General features: G+C 37.4%; 1 protein-coding gene across 1 annotated transcript in view; it reads left to right on the forward strand.

Moving 5' to 3' along the window:
* The window catches only part of LOC135773587 (uncharacterized), a 142,218-nt gene that overhangs the window by 48,733 nt on the left and 66,812 nt on the right, over positions 1-26,673 (forward strand). Inside the window, exons 5-6 of the mRNA XM_065283256.2 lie at positions 23,638-23,699; positions 26,654-26,668. Of these exons, the coding sequence (XP_065139328.1) occupies positions 23,638-23,699; positions 26,654-26,668 (77 nt within the window). The remainder of the gene's footprint in view (positions 1-23,637; positions 23,700-26,653; positions 26,669-26,673) is intronic.

A 26,673-nucleotide genomic window follows, 5' to 3' on the forward strand; every position in this document is an offset into this window, starting at 1 on the left:
CCCTGGCACCATCTCGCGCCCCCCCTGGGGGCCCGGAACCCCAGTTTGAGAACCACTGATCTATACCATCGTGATGTATGGTGCTCAGTAAATGTTAGACAGTGTGCTTGTACTGTAGATACTGTAAATGAAGCACATGATTTTGATTATATTTTACCAACCTGTTTTATAAATAAATGCTGGTGCTTAGCTGTTGACCAGTTGAACAATAAAAATGCTGGGATATTTTCAAACCAGCATTGGGTCAAAAACTGGATAAACCTAGACATTGGGTTAAATTAACCCAGAAATTGTTCATATTTGACCCAACGATGGTTTAAAACAACCTAGCATATGATAAATTTTATAACCCATTAGGTTGTCCCTTTTTGACCCAACGCTGGATTGAAAATAGCCCAGCTTTATTTTTGGTGTGTTCTTTTCTTCAGGTAATATGATAAGACATTGATTGTAGAGCTTCCATTTGACTCATAAATACATTTTCCTTTCTGGTCAATGTGACTTGGCGCCTCAAAAATGGATGGAACACACGGATACTGTAGATCAAACACACACATATAGTTTCTACTCTAAACGAGAGCCAGTTTAGGTCTCTGAAGGAGCATTTAACTTCAAAACATCAAATAATTGTGAGGATTTGGGCTGGTGCCTAGATATCTCTGTGTTTGAAAGTACATACTGACCCTCTTGTCTTATCTGACCGTCCAGTAGAGTTAATACTTTGATCCTGGTAGCAGTAGGGAAAATCCTGTTGGAAGTTTCTTATCACAATGTTTCCCTTTCAAACTCATCCCGAGTCTGATATTGCATATGGATTGTGTGTAATGCTTATATAAGGTGTTGTTGCAAAGAGTGGTAGTAAAGTCAACACTGATATTACGTTTGACTTATGGCTTATTAGAATCAACAGATATGATTATGACGTTTAATACAAATCCACCTCAAAACCAGGTGTTTTATGCATGCACAATACAGAAGCTAGCAGATGTTGTGTTGAGTTGGCTTAACAGACTCCAGTACTGTTAAATTACGGGAAGTTTGAATAATAATTAAAATACATGATTATGTTTTTATTTAAGTAAATTTGTATTATTTACAAACATACTGACAAATGATAATAGATTTTACATTTACACATTTGGCAGATACTTGCATCCGAAGTTACTTTAAAGGGATAGTTCACCCAAAAATGAAAATAATGTCATTAATGACTGTTGACCCTTCATTAAAAATCTATGTACGGTATACTGTCCATGTCCAGAAAGGTAATAAAAACATAAAAAAAAGTAGTCCATGTGACATCAGTGGGTCAGTTAGAATGTGTTGAAGCATCGAAAATACATTTTGGTCCAAAAAAAAAAAACTACGACTTTATTCAGCATTGTCTTCTCTTCCGCGTCTGGTGTAAAGCGCATGTGCGAGACTAAAGTCACGTGACTGCGGATGAAGTGTTATCCTCACACATGTTTGCAAAGTTTTTTTTTAACTTACAGCCTGTGTCTCCCTCAGCTTGTAAATGAAGCCCGGGCGCACAAAAAAAAAAACAGCTGGGGGGCACCAGATAACACGTCAGCCGCATCACTGCAGTCATGTAACTTTAGTCTCGCGCATGCGCTTCACAACAGACGCGGAAGAGAAGACAATGCTAAATATAGTCGTAATTTTTGTTATTTTTGGACCAAAATGTATTTTCCATGCGTCAACACATTCTAAAGGGGATCGCACACCGTCCACGCAGCTCAGCGCAGCGCCGCGCCGTTCTAAAAAAATCGAACACATTGTTTTCTATGAGTATACGCACACCGGTGCCGCCAGGTGGCGCTTGTCCGTGCCGCCCAGCTGTGACTCAGGAAGTTGCTCAAATCCCTATCACGCCACACAGCGCCACTCAGATAGTTTAACATTAAATAACATCATATTTGTCCCAAATCATTAAGGATTGACATTGGCTGCTAACGTATATTTTGCATTTTGAAGTAGACGCTATCTGACGAAGCTCGCACTATTTAATGTGCATTTCCGGTTTACAATACCTCCGAGTTGTCCTAGACGCGACTTGACGCTGCGCGACGCTGAGCTGCGCGGCCGGTGTGCGACCCCCTTAACTGACCCACTGATGTCACATGGACTACTTTGATGATGTTTTTATTACCTTTCTGGACATGGACGGCATAGATTTTCAATTAAGGGTCAACAAGCTCTCGGACTAAATTTAGAACATCTCAAACTGTTTTCTGATGATGAACGGAGGTTTTACGGGTTTGGAACGACATAAGGGTGAGTCATTAATGACATTATTTTCATTTTTGGGTGAACTATCCCTTTAATGAGCATTCAATGCATGTGTTTTATCATTAAGTGTGCCGAATACATTTAGAGACCTTGCCACCCTGATTTCTTACACTAGACATTTCTCACACTAGGCATATAAATAAATCAGATGATCCTAAATATGGTTTAGTTGATGGTTTGTTTCAGGATAAGTGTCTGCTGTGAGTCAAAGGGGAAAGGGTGTCTCACAAAACTGTGGTTGTATGCCAGAGCCTCGCCCTGGGTTTATAGGGCTGTGTGTGGCCGTTTCAAGAGCAAAAGCTTCTGTGTCTCTCCCTTTCCTGCCCTTTGACATCTCGTTCACTTCTTCTCATTCTGATGATTCTTACAAAGATTTATAAAAGCATAGCTATGAAGGGTGTAAATACCAAGAGTCTCACACCCTATTTACTGTGAATTCTCATGCGTTTTTGGACAATACACTGGAAAATATCAGACACGTTCTGGGAAGGTTTGTTCTTTAATAAATATTTGGAATATTTCGTTGTTCATTGAAAATATACTTTGATATACTTTTACTTTTTATTTCTTCTTTGAAGTCTATTTAAAAGACATGAAAAATGTCTTGCTCGGCAGTTTGGTTTAGTTTCAACACATAGAGGTCAGAGGTCTTGGCACAGGATGCAATCTGTATTCTCTCTAATAGGACATGAACAGCTGCTTGACTCTGTGCTGCCACCTACTGTTAATCTCATTTGATTTTTTGCTTTTTTGATTAAGACAAACCTTCAGCGCGGAAACTAGCATTGTGTTTTTCCAGTCATTGGTGGTGAAAGCTGACTTTTAAAATAAACTGTTAATCTTTTGCTCCAGAAGTTTCCATTCAGGGCTGGTAGATGACACAGAAGCTTTAGATGCGAGTCCGGTTGCATTCATTACTTTCTCCCTCTTTCCTTTTCTTGAAATGGGAAGAATTGTGCTTGCCCTGTAGTCATGATGATCACCGTAAGATGTTTGCCAACTCAGTCTTACCCCATTTCTAGCTTTAGACAGAGTTCAGTATAAAATAAAGACCAGGACAGAGAGACTACAGAAAAAGTGTGCTGATCTTTAAAGTTTAGTAAAACAGACATAATGGACTATGATGGTGGTAGATCATTCATGGAGATTTTAATTCAGCAAGGCCAAGGTAGGCACTGTTTCTTAATTTAAACAAACATGTGCAAAATACTGATTTATGTCTTTTTTTAATTTTTTATGTCAAATAACTTTATTTAGTAATGACTTTAGCCTTAAGCTAAACACATGCAACTTGATTTATTGTAGTTTAAACTGGCACACACTCACACCCTTATTTTTTTATTAGAAGGTTAATTGTCTTGCATCCTAATTGGTTGTTACCTGGTGTCATTCATCTGCTTAAATATATTTTTGTCCAATTACATTTTAGGGTTGTTGAAATGCTCCATCTGTCTGTCTCTATTGCAAAACTTTTTTGCGAAACTCAAGTTTGCTGGTCTCTGTCGAGAGCAGAGATTTTATTTACAAATCTAAAAGTACTTGAGAAACCTCAATAGACTTTTGAAACTTTCCGGCACTTCAAATTTGCAACCCAATGGTTATGGTTCCTTCTTCACTTCTAATTCAAGCTGTTTTAGGGACCGCCCACTGTTTTATGACATCTGTGGCTATACACAAAGAGATGTTTGTTATATGCAATGCTTTGTGCTGTAGTCTTTTCCATATATTTTTTAAAAACATAAAATTTATTTATTTATACAGTTAAGCGTAATGAAGCTCACCATCACTCCACGGATGCAGTTTCCACAATGGAAAACATTTGGGATGAATAAAACCACTCTGGTTTTTTTTCTTGTTCTCCCTCCCCATTTCCTTCCACGCTTTTCTCTTTTTTCACGCTTCTGAAATCTGTACGCCCCTCTGGATTAAATCAGCATACAATGTCTTGAGGTCAGATGTTCTGCATTGCCAGTTGGTCTCAGAATATTGCTTGAGAAAGGCCGATTTTATTCAATATGGACCTTTGTTGCTGTTGTTGCCGACGATCTCAACCTATAATAGCACCTTCACCATATGGTAGGTGGACAATTTTTAATTGATTCATTTTTTTGTGTTTTATATTAGAAGTGCACATGGAATGAAGCATTGAGTTAGACACTTGCTGTATTTAGCAGGGACTGGAAAAGCAGATAAAGTGTATTTATAATAATAACACAGAATTGTTTATATTCGTAGTGATTTAAAGTGTATACTGTTAATAAATCCTGCTCGTAAACTTCTCCATCTCTACTACAGTGAGTATGTCACCTGTCATCCATCTTCCAACATGGATGGCAGGTGAAACTGTACCACAATTTAAAGGAAGTGAGGTCAGAGAAAATGGCCAGTAAAGGACGCCATTTTGGCTCCATCTGCCAGCAGTTTCCAGATCAACCATGTATACCATTACAATGAAGCCTAAACCAATGGGTGTGGCAGGTTTACACATCACGTTCTGAACAATGCAGTTTTGCCAGCCACCTAATAGAAAATCATTGTACATTTTTGTCTCAAACCTGACACGCCTTCCCAGTAACCTTTAGATTATTTTTGGTTGTGTGTGTGTGTGTGTGTGTGTGTGTGTTATGCGCTTAGTTTTTACAACCAACAGCAGCGAGTGATCGTGTCATAGGGTAACCTCAAACCCGATGCCCGATCCGGAATCTCTTCTACTTTTAAACTCTTCTGTCGTCCCATCTATGAATAGCATGAGTCCTATTTAATATGTCGCCTAGTCTATTTGCGACCACTTTATTGGGCAGTGCATGACTAAACTGTCACTACCCCTCCCTTGGTCACACGGCTGATGTGGTGTTAGATTTCTTTGCCTGGCATTAACCTTCAAAGTGTGTGTTCTTTATGAGTCAAGAACTGAATTAAACAGTGGTTATCATTGACATGTGGCATTTAAAAATATTGCCTTGTACATGGTGCATCGTTTCTTTGTTTATAGATAAGGTAGCATGACATGGGCTTGTGTTTTGTGTGATTCTGGGGTGTGCCACGGGCTGTTTGTGTCCTGAAAAAAAAAAAAAATCCTGAAAAATTATATTCGGTTCTGCACAGTTTTTTTTATGCACAACAGTTGTATTTTCTATGTGATCTTTTGTTAATGAATATAAAAAAGTTCTGCAGGTGAAAATCCTCTCACCTGCAGAGGATTAACTGGTATGTTGACTTTACTCTGCGGTAGGATGCCTGAAACAGCTGTCAAGTCTGTCTGGCATTTTGTTGTACTTTCTGTTCTTTAGAAGTGAGAGCACATGCATCGAGTCCTTAAACTTTAGGGGCGTGAGGTTTTTGAAAAGTTACAGCATGTGGCTGATGCTGAGAACATATGGAAGGAATTATCTGATGGAAGTACACCACCACGGTTACATAATAAATAAGAAAACTACGAAAAGCACAAACACTGGAGAAAGCTTGGATCCGATTTAACAATTCCAGTAATACCAGGTGAGAAGACTGAAATAGTCAAGATATTTTAATCCAATAAAGGTTGCTAACTGAAAAAACTTTGGGAAATAAAGTTATGTAATTGCGCTGTGGACTCTTACTGAGCGCTGAGGGCAAGTCAGCGTGTGTGTATGTGTGTGTACACACACAACTCCAAAACAAACTCTTACTCATGTATTATTAACTCGAGCCAGACCGTCTAGAGTGGCAAGTCCGCTACAGAAATCGTATTTTAGAAGAACAACTGCAAGCGCTCTGTAGAAACATGATCCCTTCTGCACCATAACACTGCGGAGAAAGAAGAAAGTGAACGTGCGAGGGAGGACATAAACAGAAAGAACGAAGGAATTGAGCTATTGGTTAAAGCCAGAGCGGTTGAGAAAGGAGGGCGGGAGGAAGCTGAGTGGCTTTTACTGCACACGGAGTCACGAACTGAGAGAGAGAGAGAGAGAAAAGAAAAAAAAACAACAAGGAGGGGGGCAGCTCTCTCGTACAGAATACGCATAGCTGGGAGAAACTTGGTGGCCGGGTATATTTAAAGGCTGGTGACGACTCCTCTCTGCCCCCCGGCTCACTCCCCCTCCTCTCCTGCCTCACCTTTCACCTCAAGCTTTGCTCCGGTGCGCGGAGCTCGCGCTGACAAACTCTATCCCAGGCCCGATGCCGGCAAATCCTCCTGGAACTGTGTTCCCGACCCTGGTGGTTGTGGGACATGTTGTTACCTTGATAGCTGTTTGGAGATGGATGCAAAAAAAGAAGAAAGACAGTGAAGGTAAGATGCGAAATGTTCTGTAATATAAGTGTTACTTGTTGTCGGTTCTGATAGTATCGCACTGTGTTTCATCTGTGTGTTCATGCGCTCACTGTACACATGTGTCACACACCCTCGATTTCCATCTCCACCTCTCTCTCTCTCTCTCTCTCTCTCTCTCTCTCTCTCTCTCTCTCTCTCTCGTACTGATGTGTTGAAACTGCGAGGTTAACCCTTTATGTTCTGGGCGATGACGTTGTAGCTGATGCAGATGTACTGTATGCAGCTGCCTGTGGCTTATTCTTTGCCTTTATTTAAAGGTACTATTCTGGTAAATGTTGGTACTGTTGCACAACCCGTAGTTTTTCTTTTGTGTAATGCGTAGCAATGCATTTGTCATTGTCATTATGAGGGTAATGAATAAAACTTCTCTTTGTAGCTTAAGGTGTGCCTTACAGGAATGTCGAGAATGAAAATTATTATTCTTGGTGTCTGGAGGGGCCAACTGGTTTTAGTTGTTCTTACAAGTTTAGCCAAGGGCATAATACATGTAAAAAAGCTCTTATCTTTTAGTCTTCCTATGAGAGCTACAGGGACATTTTATTTCTGCTGGTACGAAGGCAACAAACACACCCTTTACTCAACCTTCAAACAGTGCCTTTATCTATGAGTCAGTTTAAATAAAGAGGTGTGGAGAGGCGACCAGGGTCCAGGGGCGTGGCCGCGGTTATTGTCACCTGGGACAAACATCTTTTTACTGAATAGCTACCCACAACATATAATTGATATGGCCTCGATTTACATAGCAAGATTTGTATTGCTGTTGCTGTGACTGCACGACATCTTATTTGCATTATAACGAAAAGTTCCTATTTAAGCAACGTCCCTTTTGTTGAAAGGAACTTTCCTTTTAACGGTGCCTTGTTTTGATTGGCTCCTATTTTGTTATGGAAGTTAATTTAATTTGTCATTCAATTTAGTTTTATAAAGATACCAAACACAACATATTACACCAGCTGCAAACCTAAGCAATGTTTCAGTGCTGTAAAAATTGATAGTATGTGGGGGAAGTATTAGTGACTTTACAGTACCACATAAAAACACTTGGCTTTTTCATAAATAAAATGTGCATTGCTCATTTTCTGTTGTTTTTTATTGTTCTGCTGCGAATGTTAATCTGTGCTGTAAAAGCCGAGAATAAAGTTTAATGCATCAAAATTCAGGACTTTTTTTGTTTGCTCAACTAAGAATGTAAAGTCCGCCCAACTTATGTTTAAAAAAGAATTAAAAGCTTAAGTTGTTTATTTATCTTTTTATATTGTCTTAATATATGCATAATCTCTTTACTAGTAACTGTTTGAACATTTTGTGCACTTCAGACCTCAACTCTGAACACAATCTCAATAAAGATCAAACATCATTCACTAAAAAGACCTCTAAACACAACAGATGAGATAACTAACCAAGACGACTAGAACAACATAAATAATGTCATCAAACGCATAATTTAACATGCTGCAATGCATGCTGGCAACTTTCAAACTTTGGGTATATTTAAAATTGTTTGGACAAACACTTGAGTATCTAAGACCAATCAACAAATAACATTTTGTAAGCAGCATGTAATGGACTAAACTTCAATAAACACAAAATAATAAAGTTACTTATCCAACTAAAAACAATCTTTGTTCAACTCTTTTACCATTATTGCTAGGGGAACATTTTGAACAGTTTAATTATTTAACAGTGTACCCATCAGTCTCTGGGCGGGGCTCCGGGTGCTGTACGTATATGTATTAAGAGCTTGTTTGACTGGTAAATGATGGTTGTTAGGCTGGAGGACAGGTTTTCTTGCTCTGTGCATCCTTCACAAGCTTTGCGTGTTCCTGTGGTTTTCAGTCAGGAAACATGAACCTGAAACTCTAGCTTGCCATTCGTATTCACAATCAGAAGCTGTAGGCCATATACATATCTTTCCAATGGGTAATTTATTGTACTTGTGCTGCAGACATTAATAATATTTTATGTACAGTGGTCCTCAAGCCCTTGTGTAAACTAACTTGCATGCAAACTTTATGTTTGACTTTCCTTTCTAAACGTACAGACTTGGTTGAGATGTAATGAGGGCAATTCAGGTGACTGTGCCAGGGTTTGTGGCTGACAAGTATCGGTGTCAGTTTTAAGAGACACTCGCATACCAGTTGAAATGAGGCCGCCCGCAGTCTGTTTGATCTTTTGAAGGTTGTTCATTTGTGCTGTGTAGATGGCACGGGTTATAACAAAGGTCCCGTACACACTGCATATTAATTCGGTTGTCACTTCACCTTTTAATGCTTAATCCTGTTCTGTACACACACAGTTCAGTAATTTACGGTACTGACAACCGAATTCCACAACCGAATTAACTCCCGCAAAATGCAGGTAGTGACAACTGCATTTACAGAAACTCTGCACAGTGTGTACATAACCGAACTGAACAACTAGTAGTTAGTCAAGTGTTTAAACGTTCATCATAAACAGGACAGGTCTCTCTTCTGAAAAAAATAAATGCTTAGAAGGTATGCGCGGTTCAGAAAATGGCACAAGCGTTTGCTGACTAGTGTTGCCAGATCTTGCACTAAAAAAAAAACAGCGAACAAGAAGAATCCAATAATAAACCGAAATAAATCTAAATGCTTTACCTCAAAGATCAAAATATTGGGACCGGCCTCTTCACGCTTTATTAACATCAAAAACTTGATCGCTTCATGAGTCAAAAGCTATAAACGGTTAAGCACCAAAACGGTATTTACGTACAAAAAAGACGAGGACCTGGCAACACTGCAAGACCGCGCGCTCCGTGCTGTGAAGCAGCCTCACAAAACGACAAAAGCATAAAATACACAACGCCAAGATGGAGGTTTATTGCAAAACACAATTCTGTTATTATTTTGGTCAAATCTGTGATAAGCACGCGAGACGGCAGAACGTTGCTATGGTTATCTCTGTGTCAATCATCGCATTTTCGGGAGTGAGTCTTGTTCCGTACAGACATGAAACGAACATTTAGGGGATTCACTCCCGCATTTTAATGCGGTTGTCACTCCCGAAAGTTTGTAGTGTGTACGAGACCAAAGAGTAGTTGCATAAGATTGTTGCACTGGTTTTGGGAGGGGGTGTTGTATTGGGAATTCACCATATCTAGTTTAAATTAAGAACACTCTTCCTCTGCAGAGCGTATGAAGCCACGATGGTTTACTTAACACTATGATTGATGTGCGTATCCTGGATACCACCAAAACATTCGCCGTCATAAACCGAACTACACACAGAGGTCTCGACTCCGGGTGCTTCAAAGCATGTCAGCCATTTGGTTTGTGCTCATGATCGCTGAGTAAATATATCTTGAGCGTAATACTGTAAGGTTAGCTTAACCTTTTGTGTAGATAATATAGGAAATGTTTTATAGTTCTAAATAATTTTTTACAATTCCTTTAAGGATTACTTCTAATCGAGAATATATGTTTTGTGTAAACTGAGATATGTAGTCTGTTTTATTATGCACACAGTAATGGATTATCTTTTTATTATACCGAGTAAAGCTTACGAGGAGAGGTTTTCCTGTCGACACACCTTAATTCTACCACGTATAGCAAAATACAGAAAAAGGAATTTCTTTGATTAAAAAATAGAAGTTCCTCTTGATGATTTGTTTATAGTCAAATTGCCGTGTGGCTTCCACAGAAGCAGGAATTTCAATATCAAGTTAATGTCTTCCTGTAGCTTAATTAGTAGAGCATTGCTTTAGGAATGCAAAGGTCATGGGTTCAGTCCGTACACTCTTAGAAATAAAGCTACAAAAGCTATCACTGGGAGGGTACCCTTTGAAAAGTTAATTATATGTATCATCTACAGTAATAATATGTAAGATCTGATAACAGTTATTTACCTCTAAGGTACAAATATGTACCCTTTGATTTTAGTATTTAAAGTACTAATATGCACCCTTTACAAAGGTGTACTTTTGGAAAGGGTAATGCCGCTGTGACAAGTTTGTACTGTTTTTAAAACACACATAGAGGCTGTTTACACTTGGCATTAACATGCGTTTCCGTCGATCGGATCACAAGTGGACGACGTTAACTCTTTCGCCGCCAGCGTTTTTAAAAAAAGTTGCCAGCCAGCGCTAGCGTTTTTCATGATTTTCACAAAAGTTTAATGCCTTCCAGAAAATGTTGTTCTTTAAATATATAAACATGCAATATACCAAATGAAAGAACAGACCCTCTGCTTTCAAACAAAAAACCCGTTTTATCCTACCTTCAGTGGTTCTTTTGTAATCAGCTTTTGAATATGGGTAGGTTTCTGCAAAAACACCACATTTTGAGCAAAAAGCAGAGATGATTCCAGTTTTGTGACGGACTTTTCATAGAGATCCCATTCAGAGCGATCTTTAAAACAGACACGGACATGCAGCCGCTTGCCATAGGGTAATACTTCCGGGTTTAAAAAGTTGCGGTGGATAATAGCGGTATTGCGGAAAGCCGGAAATACTCGTAATTGGCAGGGAAGGGTTTTCTCTTGATTGACGAGAAATCTCGTCAATGGCGGCGAAAGAGTTAATGCCAGGTGTAAACGGTGTTCAAAACGTTTTGAGCTCATAGAGGTAGTCAAAAACACTTTCGATCGGATTTCTTTTGTAGTGTAAACACACATGTGGTATAATGTGTTCGAACAGCCACACGCGACCGCCTTCTCTCCACCCATTTATCTAGTCCGAGGTACTGAACAAAATGTTTTACATCTTTTCTGATGTACAGCGCTATTTTGAGCCTTTCATTTATAAAACTATTTCCGCGTAGTTTCATTTTGCAAGCATGTGAAAGTTCTGCAATCTTATTTCATCAAATTGCGCTGAAATATCAAAGAAAGCTCTAACATATACATTTACAAAACACTGAGGCTGTTTACACTTGGCATTAACATGCGTTTTCGTCGATCGGATCACAAGTGGACGACGTTAATGCCAGGTGTAAACGGTGTTCAAAACGTTTTGAACGCGTCCACTTTCGACCACTTTCAACCACATCCAGAGGTAGTCGAAACCACTTTCGATCGGATCGCTTTGGAGTTGTGGAACGCAAATGTGGTTGAATGTGTTCGAACAGCCACACGCGACCGCCTTCTCTCCGCCCATTTATCTAATCTGAAGTATTATACACAAGTTTTATGTCTTTTTTTGACTTCTGGCGTGAACATACGGTGAACAGCGCTATTTTTAGCCTTTCATTGATAAAACTACTGCGGGTGTTCTCTGTAGTTTCGTTTTGAAAGCGTGAAAGTTACGCGATCCTATTTCATCAATTGCGCTGAAAATTCAGAGAAAGCTCTTACGTACACACGTACAAAACTCTGTGCAGCATGTTTACTTGCTAAACAATATTAGTTTGCGTCCATATAAACTCATCATTACTCCCGCTCGCGTTTGAATGACTGCAGAGAGACTCGCCGTCTCACGGACCGTCCCCTCACAGTATTAAGGACAGAAGTGGTCGAAAGTGGACAAAAGAGACGGATTTAAATACCAGGTGTAAACGTAATGTGTCTCTCTCATTCACTTAACATCTTAATACCAAGTGTAAACAGCCCCACTGTGTACTTACAACACATACAGCGGTTTCCGACATAATACCGGAACGGTACCCTTTCAAAAAGTAAACTTTTTTTCAATTGAATTTTATTTATATAGTGCTTCTCACAAAAGGAAAATCATAAACATAAGCAGCAGAATACAGTGGCTAAGATTAACCATACTAGCGAGCGTTGTAATTATGTAACGTATGTAAGAGAGCGCTAAGTTAAGCCAATGTCAGCAACACTCCCCAGGGGTTGAAAAGAAAGTTAATTAAAAGATAATATATATAATTACATTTTATACTTTTGTATCTAAACAGTCCAAATTAGTACCTTAATGATACATTTGTCACAAATGGAACAAATTAGGACTTTTTTTAAGGGTACCATCCCAGTGACGGCATTTTACCTTTTTTCTGAGTGTGTATGCACTGAAAAAATGTCTGCTGAATGCATCTAAATAAAAACATAAAACTAACTAGATCTTAAAGGCTGAAATACTTTTCATTGTAAATATGTAAAACCAGTAAGTGAGTATAGGTGAACAATGTGCTTTTCCACATCTAGCATGTCATCTGCTTACCATGTGTGGTATGTCTGTCAGAATGGGAGGTTAGAAGTTCATTTCATATTATAACAAATAATTATGCTTTTACCAACACAGTATAGGTTTGCTTTGTCTTCTTGCTTAGATGTTTTTTTTTTTTTTACTCGCATAACATAAAAGCAACAGACATGTTGGAGTCAGTTTGATCTGCAAGATGCAGAAACAAAACATCTTTATTGTATTACTGTGTGAATACATGTTTTAAAAGTAGGGTTTACTTGCACTGAAAATTACATGTCATGACAAGATCTGTTTATACGTTACTTTAACTTAAAATAAAAAGTTTTTTAAACTTAGTTTGATAACTCATCTGTTAAGATTTTAAAAAGTTAAAATTACATTGTAAAAAAAATCCGTAGAAATTGCAGCTGGGTTGCCGGTAACTTACCGTAGATTTAAATTTATGTTATTTACTGGCAACATTTTGTTCAAAGTTAAATGAACATTAAACATTTACAAGTCTTTGTCTTTACAGAGTAAATCTAAAAAAAAATAGCATCAAGCAAAACATTCTGGGAAACAAAATCTGAAGCAAAAAACAGAAAAAGGTTGATGATGATTTCTGGTTCCCAGAATGCTTTGCATGAGGCTGTTATTGTATAGTTTTATTCTGTAAAGATAAAGACTTGTTAATATTTTAAATTTATTTAACTTTGAACAAACTCTTGCCAGTAAATAACATAAATTTAAATCTACAGTAAATTACCGGCAACCCAGCTGCAATAACATTATAATTTCTACAGATTGTTTTTACAGTGTACTTGCACAGTTTCATTATTCTTTAAAAATTTAAGGCAGCAAAAACATTTTTACATTGTACCCAAAACCACAGAATTTAGTCAAACCCTGTGGTCCAGATGCAGGCATACATAGAGTGAGTGAGTCAGATTTCCTGAATGCGTAGACTGTGAAAAATTTCCTCAAATGAAGTTCTTATGTTGAATGACTCATAGATACCACAAAACATTTACCTCACTTCAGAATGCTTGAAGATTCTGGATGGACTTAATTTACTTTTGTAACCCATCACAACCCATTTCTGCATCAGATTTATTTAAAACACATTGTGTTGGATGTTTTTCACAACATTATTTAAAAAATATTACTTCTCTTTATCATAAAATGCTTGTGGTTTAAAAGGAAATATTTATTTGTAAAATGCAAGGTTTCATATCATTCATTCCAGTTGCATTTCCTTGTCAAGTCGAGTCTGGTTCATTTCACAATGCATTTCAGAGCAGCTTTACAGAATATAATGCCGAGCATGCCAGCGATGATTGGCAAGATATGAAATAAAAGAAAAAATGCAGTGCATTGAGGATGATATCAATTGGTAGTGTACATGCATTTTTAATGCTTACAGATGTTTAGTGTATTGTATCTAGTTTCTTTTGTATCCAGTTAATTTTCTGTATTTCCGAAACATGAGCTCACAACCTTATTACTCAGCTCATTGTATTCCACGTGTACACATGTCTTTGTTTAAATCACCATTCAAATAATTAAACATGAGTCACATCAATGCTTAGGTAAATAAATAAAAATATATATAAAAAATCTAAATTAGCTCTAAGCTTTTTTATATATTACGCCACCTCTCTGTGCTTCAGATCTTTACGTTCCCTTTCAAGATTTATGACATGACACCTGTTGCCTCTGAGCAGTGACTATAATCCTGCGATTCACATGCTTTGTCTTTGGAGAGATCTTAAGGAAGCTTAGTTATGAAATGTTTAAAGAGTACATTAGTTCTAGTTATAGTATAATCGATTAAGTTGCTGTATATTGTGTTGTGATTTTTTTTTTTTTTTTTTTGTTTTATCGAAGTTAAACTGCGCGCTTTAACAACATGCGCGCTTTAACAACATGCGCTTCTAATAATATCCCTCGTTTCACAAATGGTTTTCGGAAAACGTTGTGCAATGGTTGAGAAAATCGCATATGCTCAAAATCTTGCTTCAGTACACCAAATATAAACACTTAAACAGCTCGGTGTGTCATAAGGCATCACGTTTCAATCCCGGTCCGGGAGTTCAGTTTGTCCCGGAGCTCGAGCGGTGAGAGGGAGCGCAGCTTCAAACAAATAAGGATGGGTTGGGCCAGTATTGAGTTAAGCTTTTCACTGCTTTCTTTTTGAGACGGCCCCTTTATTTTTCTCTCAATGTCGTGCGCTTCTAAAACAAATGAATACACGCGTGTGCGGATGAAACCGAGTTTGGGGAACTGAAGTGAACCACAGAGGAGCGCAACAGTTTTTCCTCAGCGATCATGGCGGGAGCGGGTGACGCGTCCACGGCAGCTGCGCCGTGCCTTGCTATATTCAGCCTGGATGTGATTTACGGGCGTGGGAATTTCATCCATGAGATGAGATGCGGCGAAGTGGGACCGCATTTATACAGCCGCATGTGTTGCGCAGGTACGTGCTCGATACATGCGCCGATATTTTGCCTACTATGATGGTTTAGGCTGATAGGAGGAGTTCAGTCGAGGGGGGATGTGGAGGAGAAGTGCGCGTGTGTGAGGAGGGAGAAGTGAGTGTGTGTGTTTTGGTAAAGAGAGAGGGAGGGGTGCTGTGATGTTAACCGGTTTGGTGCCATCATCACTCTTATGTCCTGTCTCTATTGTTACCGTGGATACTTATGTTAGATGTTTGTTTGATAGCATCATTGAGTCAGTATGAACACAAAGACAACAATTATTTTTCATTTACACTTTAAACAAAGGCTTTTCTCCTAAGCGACTTACAAAAATCAGGAAAGCAGGCGTATAAAGTCAATATCATGAAAAGTGCCACACAAAGTTTTAATAGTAGCTGCTAGAGAATGTGGTTTGTGTGGTAGGCTATTGAATTTGGGTGGTTGACACGACATTTGGTTTAAGCAACTTTTTTGACAGCTCACCATAATGTATAGCATTGCATTAGCAGTGCTAAGGTTTGATAAGACACCTTGAATGAGTCTGTCAAATGCATAAATATAATTTATATAGAGGACTACATGAATAATATTTTATCACCTCAGGACTGTTAAAGTATGTGCACTGCTTAACAATAAAATGACTACTTGTATATAAAGTATATTCAGGTCAATTACACCACATTTTAAGAGTCAAAAAGTAGCCTGGTTTAGCTAAATTCACCATGTTAAGCAAATGTATTATACAGGCTTGTAAACAAGTATATTCAAGAAAAACATACATTTACATTTATGGATTTCGGTAGATATTCACATTTTTACATTGAATGTTTACAATTTTTTATCAGTATGTGTGTTCTCTCGGAATTGAATATATTATTTTTATATATATAATCATTAAAATTTAATGATTATATATAAAAATAACATATTCAATTAGTATATTAAACTAATTATTAATAATGAAAAATAATTAAAGCTATATCAAACACACCATGGAGGGGGCATGAGTGATTACTCAATGTGCATGTTGGAGAGAGGAGCTTACTTGCAGTGAGGAGCAGGTTTTTTTCTTGAAACTTGGAGTGTCAGTTTGTTTTTAGATGACAGGATTGTGTGATTTAGCCTGTAGCAAAGTCACGGAGGTCATAACGTTAATTCTCTTGCTTTATTGCTTGGAGCACACAGACACGTCGGCGCTTTCACACATGTCATTGTAAGATCTAAAGCAATGCTTTGAATTAGCAAAAGAGGCTTATTCATAGGAGTAAAAGCGGTTTTGAGCATTTCAACAAAATGAGTTCTGTAAATATGTAGTTATATAACTTCTTCCACTAACTATACACATATGTGCATCGTAACAGGATCAGTTTCCCCCCAGAGCAAGCAGATCTCAGCATCGCCTCAGATAGGAAAAGTATGTCTCACCGGACCAAAACCACAGTGACTCTAAAAATATTGCAGGGCTTTTTCTTACTCACAGCTTCTGTGTGTTTGGGTCTGTTTCCCAAGTTACAAGTCATTTGTTTTATGCGTAAATAAGCTGAGTTTGGACAGCTATGATCTGATCCATCTGTGTGTGATAACTTCAGCATTTATAACATTTATGTCTGAATTATAGTCCTAGAACTCCCATTGCTAATTAATCATTCAATTCACTTTGACACATGATTGAAACAATGTCCACTAGGGGGAGACATCCCCATTTGACTTTTTTAGTATTTCTGTCCAATGATTTGTTGTCCTAAAATATTTAATTAATACATCGAATTAATTATTTAATGCATTATTTTAATAACGATTACAACATATGTAATCATGTTTCAGTATGCTTTCCATTTCTGCATTATAATCAGTGGCATATGTGAGTGTATGTGTCTGGGTGAGAGAGTGCAGATCGGTCATCTTCTGTTTTGTGGCGTTCCAGCTTTATTTATGCATTTATAAGCACATGTTCTTACAAGTCTCTCTGAATGTAGGAGGAGTGGTCGCTGGTTTGAACTGTTAGTGCCCATCTGGTATGTTTGGTCTTAAAGAGACAGTTCACCCAAAAATTTATCTTACTCAAAATCATGTTGTTACAGAACTGTGTGCCTTTATTTCCTCTGTGAAACACAAAAGAAAATTTTAGGCCGATAGGTAGTGATTGACAGTCTCTGCCACAACTGTTTTTTACATAGGCTGAGTTTGGGTGGTGGCAAGGGGGGCACTTCCCCCAGAATTTCTGTCTGAGCTATTAATGAAATAAAAACATAAGAATACCTATTTTATTTGTCTAATCTTAATATTTTAATGGGTAGACTGAGTAACTTAACCATATTTAAAAACCATTAAGCTGCACTCTCTCGCTAATCTCAAAGTTTTGCAATACCCTTGTTTGCTGGTAGGTGCCCACCAAGCAGAAAATTTATATGGGTTTGAAACAAGTAAGGGTGAGTAAATGACAGAACTTTAATTTTTGATCATTGAAAGAGCTGTGACAATGTCACAGTAATCTGAACAAAGTAAGTTACTGCCCGAGCATGTGTTGATAATAGGTGCGTGAAGGACTGGAATGTAAGATTGATGGTTTTGAGCTGCAAAAATTCCAGAATTTACTATGTCCTGTCAGTCATATAATATTTCTGCATGCTCAAACAACTATAAAAAGACCTTTGAGTACTGAGTTTTTAAGTAACTGCATAGAGAATGATGTTGATTTGACACATAGTCAAACGCACAGGTGCAACATCCAAATTATTTAAAAATAAAAAGTCTAATCTAATTATAATCAAAACTTACATTAAAATGTCTATGCTACAGTATGTTAAGCAGAATGCATGAAGCGGTTGGATTTACTCAAGTGTATTTATGACAAAAATGAATAGCTTAAAATACTCCAGCACCCATTGTTGTACAGGTATGTGCCCTTAGGACAGTCTGCAACGTGCTGCAAAATCTGGCAACACCTGCTAAAACATCAAATCTTCTTACTCCAGCTTTTCACATTTCCTTCCCCTCATCATCTTTTTATGCCAAACACACTTAATACCTGTGCGAACTTGTTTTACTATCTTTCTACATATATATATATTTGTCTTAGACAAGGGCTATGGAATTTACCTGACAGCTTACTGTCAAAGTCTTCACAAATGACTGTAAAATATTCACAGCTGCAGTCTGTCCGCAGTATGTTTGTGTCTTGCGTAATCCATTAAAAAAATAAAATAGATGAGATTAATCTCTATAAATAATGCAGAAATGGGTAGTTTTGCTGTAAGGATATATAACTATTACTTTGAGTAAAACATTTGGTCATTGTTTCACAGCCTAAGGCAACTCGGACCTTTCATTTTCTTCAGTGATGCTGAAGATGGGTGACAACTAAAGGTACTGTATTTTCACTCAAGCCCAAACAGGCCACCGCCCTAAGCGACAATGCAAAGGATCCATCATTCCTACCTGTGATCCGCCTGCCATCTTATGTCAGATAGAAAGATGGATTGATTCGGAGGTTAGGGGCCAAACAAAAATGTGCCGTTCACCTGTGCGCCCAGGGATGTGACTTTTTCCAGCAATCTCAGACGTGTCCACTGACAGACGCACACTTGAGAAACTAGTTAAAGATACAAGGCCTGTGTTGTTTGTGACCAGATAGACACAGAGGCTCTTTGAAACTTTTCATCTGTTTGTATTCACGCACACTCGTTTCAAATGCTGCCTATAGGACGAGCGTTTATCGCAGCCGCTCTCGCACAGAAGTCGCCTTGTGCTCCGGGTCGTTTTTGTCTGTCTGTGGTGACTTTGGCAGGACTGCATGAAACAATGTCTTTGTTTAACAGTTTAAAATATCTACATCAGTCAAAGACCCCAACAGCAGCAAATCCCAGATGCTGCTACTTCTCAAGACACGAAGAAGCTCAAAGAGACTTCTGTGCCTTGGGGAGTTAGTCACATTTTCCTCTATGAGTGGGATTTCCCAGTTGGCGAATATCCCATCCAAACAGATGGAATACCCAGATGGAAACATACTTTTTTTCTGTGGTGCTATGTTAGATTTCCTTTGGCGTGCACTACATTGGAGTGTAGCATGTACATTTAAACATCTTAGGGCCTTTTTTTACACCTGGTCACTTCATGTGTTTTCTCTGATTGGATAGCTATCTATATTTGTTAAAACTGTTTGGCCACATAAATCCATCTTGGAAAAACGGAAATGAATCCGAGCTTCTACCCTCGGGCAAAATGCAAATACGCTATTCATTACTCCCCCTTAAAAACTTAAGATGACGTTTATGCAACAAAAGGCAGCACTTACTGTATGTTGTATTGTATGCAGGGGATGCGCGTCTCCTTGCTCAACATGAGCGGGAGAGCACAGTACAGGGCAGCAGGAACACGCCCACATTTTGGGAATTTAAAGGAACACGCCCACATATTGGGAATTTAGCTTATTCACTGTATCCCCCTGAGTTAGATAAGTCCATACATACCTTTCTCATCTCCGTGCTTTAACTCTGTCTGACGCAGCCCCCGCTAGCTTAGCTTAGCACAAAGACTGGAAGTGAATGGCTCTAGCTAGCTACTAGTTCCTAGTATTGTTAAAAGATGGCTGTGTCTCATATAACCTTGTAATTTGTACACAGTGTGACTATACAAATCACAACACATTATTAGGAAAATGTTTGCGTTATTTTGTCACTTATTGGGAGCAGTTTGCTAGCTGGAGCCATTCACTTCCAGTCTTTGTGCTAAGCTAAGCTAGCGGGGGCTGTGTCAGACAGAGTTACAGCATGCACGGAGATGAGAAAGGTATGTATGAAGTTATCTGACTCTGGGGGATACGGTGAATAAGCTAAAGTCCCAAAATGTGGGCGTGTTCCTTTAACGTGGAAAAAAGAAAAGTGTTCATAAAACTCTCTCTCAAAGTTTTATTTCTTTGTTTAATATCATTTGAGTTAGTCATTGGACTCTTTTATTGGTATCACTCCATAAAGCAATAAGCGTGTCGTCTTTGTTTGTTTGCCTTTTTGCCGGCTAACTTCCGGGTGAGGTGTTTATGTTTGGGAGGAGTTATGTGCTGACATATGTGGTTTCATCAACCAGATGTATTTACACTTGACCAGTTTCGTCTGAAATGCGTCCCAGACCACCTCCTGAAGTGGTTTGAGCGATCGGATTTAAATTTGTCTTAAAAACGTTTTGGTGGGCATTTACACCTGGTCTTTTATCGACTGGAAATCTGATCAGAGAAAACGCATGAAGTGACCAAGTGTAAAAACCCCTTATATTAAGTCCCACACACAACAAAACACAACTGTGCCAAATACTACTTGACATTTTAATTTATGCATCTGGCAAATGCTTTTTTTATTCACTCTCAGAAATAAGGGTACAACAGCTGTCACATAAGCTAACCCTTTCAAAAAGTACATATTTGTATCCAATGAGAGCATATTGGTACTTCAAATGTACATATTGGCACATCTGTACCTTAATAGTACAGATAAGGACTTTATTAAAGTGTACCTTCCCAGTGACAGCTTTCATACTTTTATTTCTGACAGTGTACAAACACCAACTGAGCTACTTCACATACATGTTTCAAAGCTGTAATTGGTTATAACTTTGTAGCATATTTTTATTTCCTTATTTGATTAAGGTTAGATCAGGACAAAGTTTTAGTGTGGGTTGTGACATTTTAAGGTGCAATAAAAAATGGCTTTACTTGTTGTGGGCTATGTGCAAAGATGTGAGCTGTGGTAAATGTAAGCAGTAATTTGCTTTCAGGCGTGAGGAAGGGCACTTTTTGGTCTATAGCTGTACAATAAATATGTGGTTTTTTGCTGTCGTTCTCGGCAGTGCAAGATGAGTTGGTGTTGCAAAGGAACAATACTTTTTTGTGCATTCTACATACTTTGTCTTCCGAATAAGAGACCCCTCCCGGAAAAAGGAGCGTGTCGTTAAAAACAGCAATGAAAATTTATAGCGTACAGACACCTGTATTTAACACAAAGTGTGGAAAAAAAAGGAAGAGGTAAAGAGAGGAAGAGAATGTGAGGGAAGAAAAGTGAGAGAGGGAGGGCAAAGAGAGCAAGTAGGCTTGAGACACACCCACAGTACTGCATGGATCTTCTCTCTTGCATTCACACTCAGCAGACCGGACAAAAAGAAAGAGTTGTGCTGCTTTCAACCGATCGGTAGAAAGTGTGAAAGCGTGCACTGGCTCTCAGAAGTGCAAAACAAAAGTGCAGGAATGGCTGTATATCATGGAAACAGATCTTACTCCTCTGACAGTGTGGGCAGTGATCTCGTATTTACAGATGAGAATCACTACCAGGGGATGCTCAGGGCCATGGATGAAAGAAAAGGTACAGATGAGCTTCAGTATTTTTTGCTATTTTATAATCTTAATACCTTTTTACTAGGGTAAGTTTACCTTTTTTGGTTTAATAATAATCAGGGCAGCTTACTTTCTTATATGTGCATACTTGATGTAGAATTTCGGTCCACTGTTGAATTTCCTAGTTTTTTTATGGATTGTTTTAACATTATGTAATCAAGTTATATGATATGGTATCATACACTGGCCCTTACCAAACAGTTGTGTAAATATGTACTTGTGATCCTTTCAACCAATTGTGTAAGCGAAATCTGATGTCCAATAGAACTGTTGCATTTCAAACTGGACGTTTTGGGGCTCCAGAGGGAGGAGCCAAATCAAAGAAGGGTTCCTACATCTGGGTTGTGGTCGTGTGTGTGCACGTCCCGTTTGATTTATTTTTTAGCTGTAATTTACATTGACATCTTAAGAATTGCTTGCAGATTGTGTACGTGTAACACCGCACAGTAAAACTCTGTTCCCTCAAGCTACGCTTTTAGTTTTTACGAGAGTAACAATTGAGTTGCTGTGCAGGAGTATGCATCTTAAACATGCACTTATGATCTTGTGTTTGTGTTCACCAGACCATGAGGGCTTGAAAAGCTCTAGTTTCTGTGACGTGGACGATTAACAAAGCTTCAATGCTTGTCAAAGATATGTTGACAGGATCAATGGCTTTACCTTTTCATTGGGAAGCTTTGAACCGGTGTTGATTTTTGCCTTGGAATTTTAAGTGTATATCCGATTTGGCCTTTGACCTGTGCAACCTTTCAGCTGGTCACACATTCCTGAGGAAAAGCATTAAATGCGCAGCTCTCGGATCAGTTTACAGATTTTGACTACAGACCGTCCTACATCTCGCCTTTTCACGTCTCAACATGTTGAGTGAATTTTTGGTGTTATCAAACTGATAACAAGCATTCCAAAATATTTGTACTAGCACAATCTGTACACAAGATTACTCAGTTGTGATTATTCATTATAGGGCCGTTACACTTTGACAGGAATTGGTTTTTGTGGCGGCACGATCACTTTTGGAAACAGGAAGTGATATCATGATGCCAACCTGCATGGTCACCATGGCAACAGAACAACAGTTGCAGCTTACATTGCGTGCATTCTCAATAAAGTTTTTCGTAATATCTAAAAATGGGACCTGAAAGTTTCATATCGAAAGTTGAATCACTCTATTAGTCACACTGTAAAAAAAATTGTCATTTCAACTTTCATTTTTTATCTTGACTAGGGATAAGTTGCTGTATCAAATAAAGTTGAATTAGCTTAACTTATTTTAACTTTATTTGATAAGCTTAAACAACTCATCACTAATCAAGATAAAAAATATAAGTTAAAATCCAATTTGATTATACTTAAAAATTTTAAGTGCAAACATGTTTTTACATTGCATGAAATATTTCACAAGATCATTGAAATCATACTAGGTTGAGCTTCTGAAAACTTTGACTAGACTGTTTACTATTGCTTTTGGAATGCCTTATTCATTTGCAAGCTTGAAGCAAGTTAACACATACTCTTTAAGGTTTGTCTGATAATATGTTCACCTTGATGATGGTAATTCAAGATGAATGTGAAACAAATAAAAAGACAGGCGTGACTATGCATCATGCTTCATATGCTGATTTGAGATTTTAAGCATTCTGTTTAATCTATGACAATACACTGTAAAAAATAATACGCTGGATTTACTTAAAAATATAGTGCATCATTTTTGCATCCACTTTTTTAAGTAAGTTTTACTTGAAATTTTAAGCAATTGCATGAGTTGCTTTAAAACTCCATGTAATACTTAACAAAATGGATGCAAAAATTATGCAATATATTTTTAAGTAAATCCAGCATTTATTTTTTTCAGTGTACATGGCAGATTATATGCAAATGAGGTTTATTGAAAATGCATAAGCTAATGGCTCTAAGCCTTTGCTTCTCTAAAATCGTATTAAAGTGAAACCGCATAAGGTACCAGTTGAATCACTTTACCTAAAAGAGGGGAACTGTTTATCTATATTGCATATTAAAATTCAGCTACTATTGAAGTGACCTATTTAATAAATAAAAAATGTGTTTGTCTTTTTGTGTATTGCAGATGAACGGGATCGAGTGCAGAAAAAGACTTTCACAAAATGGGTGAACAAGCATTTGAATAAGGTATAACACATTATCCACCATGACAGATTTCTTAATATCCATTCAAAGCACAATTTTAAGTATACAATAACTCTAGGTGATTTTAAGTTATGCCAATTCAATTGTATTTTTGACTGACTGTTATTTGTATTATGCACACTTTCCAAAAATCTAAAACAGCAGGTTCATTTCTTTGACTTTTTAATAAACCTACTGTATATGAATAAAGTTTAACAGTACAGTATTGCTGACAGGTGCTTGAGTTGAAACTCTGTGTCATTTGTCTATCATTAAATAGAAAATACCCGTGTTCAAAGTGTTCAAATTACAGTAGTTTGTTGAAAGAAGCAACAGCCTGCTCAAGTTTCCATCTTATTGTATGATCTTTATGTAGAAACGTGTGTGTGTGTGTGTGTGTGTGTGTGTGTGTGTGTGTGTGTATTTACTACTGCATTCAAGATCATGATGGTAGAATAATTATCTCGTACACACCCAGCACCCTACACTGCTGAAGGATGCTGTTTGTTTATTTATGATTGTGTCTATGTGAGCTTGAGTCATCAACATCTGCTCTCATTTTATATCTCCTGAGGAAACAGATCATTTTCTTATGTACCGCTTGTATTTCCCATCTGCCCTAAAAGGACCTCTCAGCCCATTTATAAGAAGTGTTGCTTCCATAAGAAGTTGATCCAACTGCAAATAACTCGGTCAATAAATATATTCAAGAAACTTTAGAAATATGAAACAAGTGTGTTATACAGAATAGGACAATGGCAAAAGTGATGCTATACTGCACAAACTAGTTTTGTCATTTGAGATCCTTGCTGAGAAATAATGCCGACACAGACAACAAGGCATATCTGAATCTAATGTTTCCAAAACATAGTGTCTACTTGGATACCTTTGTCAGGTGGATGACAGCATAGATTACTTTCTGTATCCCACAATGCAGTTTGTGGTTATTGAAAAACATTTGTTTATAAATGTCAATTGTCTTTTAATTGATAACTCAATTTTGACAATGAAATACGTTTTAGTCACTAAATACTTCATAAATCATATGGGGGTGTTTTATTTCCAACCTGGTGGTACCCATATAAACACTAGTAGTGTAGATTTAACACTGTTGATTTTTCTGTGTAATCTCATTTGTACTTTGTATTTGTTTGGCTTATTCTTATGAATTTGTATGAAGGGAACCTTACAAAAACTTATGATTATTAGACTATAACAATATACCCCACCACTATCCCAACCCAAAACCCAATGTCACATGGTAAAAGCAAATTAAATAAATACACGAATTTGGTCGTTCAGATTCAGACGAATTATCCACTTTTTAAATAAGTACCAATTGCCAAGACATTGTGTTGGTATTTCTTAAACATATCTTATAGATCATAATACTACAGACTAGTGTACGTTATAAAAATATTATGGAATTATATGAGGGTGATTCTCACGAATCCAGATTTAGAAGGTGTCCAGCATCAGATTTTTAAAAAGCCCTTGAAGCCAATTTTTTTGCACATATAATAGTAAGGTCTGAACTTACTATAACCATTCTTTTTAGAGGATTTAAAAATATTTCCTATAGAATTATTTACATTTTTTAGATTATCATTATTAAAATTATCATTACCGCAACATGATATTACATTAAATATATGCATTCACTAACTCATGTTTCGGTAATGAGAACTAAAAAGTTGTCTAGGTACTATGACAAACAAAATTTCAACTTTTATCTGGAGAGAAAAAATAAAAACTGCTTACCTGGTAGCCATCTTGAGTGTTACGGTCAATTATGTCCCTTCCAACATTTTTTTTTTTTTTTTGAAATGTTAGTTTCAATGTGAGAAAATTGGTCTTGGACACATTTATATTCCTTATTATTGTCTCTACATTAACCAATGATCACCAAATACCACATGTGTCTTTACTGTAAATGTTTATAGTATAACATGCACTGAAGCTTTTTATTTTTTTGATTTTTTTTAATTATAAATATTTCCATGTCAAAGAACCCAAATCCAGTCATGGACACGTTGCGGTAATGAAAAATTTCTCCTTAAATGTGGAAAAAACATCAAAGTAGTGTGCAAAATAGTACAGGAAGAGATGTTTGTAACTGTATTCTTATTTTGATACTCTTAATTTGCATGTACTTTTTTATCAAAATGTTTCATGACACCTCATAAGTCTAATTTCGCGAGAATCACCCATGAAGGAGTGTCACAGACTTATTTTCTCTGCTGTGAGGAAACGTTGCGTTGGTAGTCTGTTGTACGGAAATCCTTCTCATCTGGTTGCAGTGGTTTTAGATGGAAACCTGGAAGCCACCAAAGTTTCCACAGAATTTGAGCCCAGAGAACTAAAATTGAGGAATGTGTTGCCAAAAAGTTGGTTTCTTCTTGATGTATTGGTGATGGTTTTTTGCTATTTCAGACGTTATACTGGCTTGTGTTGATCTAAATTACATTCAAAAGACAGTTTGTGGAATATGGACGCTGTGCCATGGGTCATATTTGATTATATATACTTACAAAGATTAAGACTTGATGAAATGTCTACTACATTAAGATTTTTATTTATAGGATCCAAAATATTATGCTATGCTATATATGTGTAACAAAATAGGAATAATTGTATGTTCTATTTCTTTTTTTATATTGAAATTATTTCTAGAACTGCACAATGTAGTTATTCGTTGAATCATGTTTCATGGAGTTTAGGTCAACTGTAACTTTAGGTTATAAGCCAAAATCTTTAACTAGATTTGTAGCAATATATTCATGTGCATATTCATAAGTCCACAATACAAATACAGTAAACTCACATTCATATCAAACATACAAATGTCCCAAAATCTGTGAGTGTCTCATCTTCTGTCACCCAATTCTCATTGTATTTCTCATCTGTCTCTTTTTATCTCTTCGTGTCTTATCCTTTTCTCCATTCTTCTCTATCAGCACTGGAAGGCAGAGGTAGG

The sequence above is a fragment of the Paramisgurnus dabryanus genome, chromosome 19 (assembly GCF_030506205.2).
Source record: "Paramisgurnus dabryanus chromosome 19, PD_genome_1.1, whole genome shotgun sequence".
In the NCBI taxonomy this organism is placed as follows: domain Eukaryota; kingdom Metazoa; phylum Chordata; class Actinopteri; order Cypriniformes; family Cobitidae; genus Paramisgurnus; species Paramisgurnus dabryanus.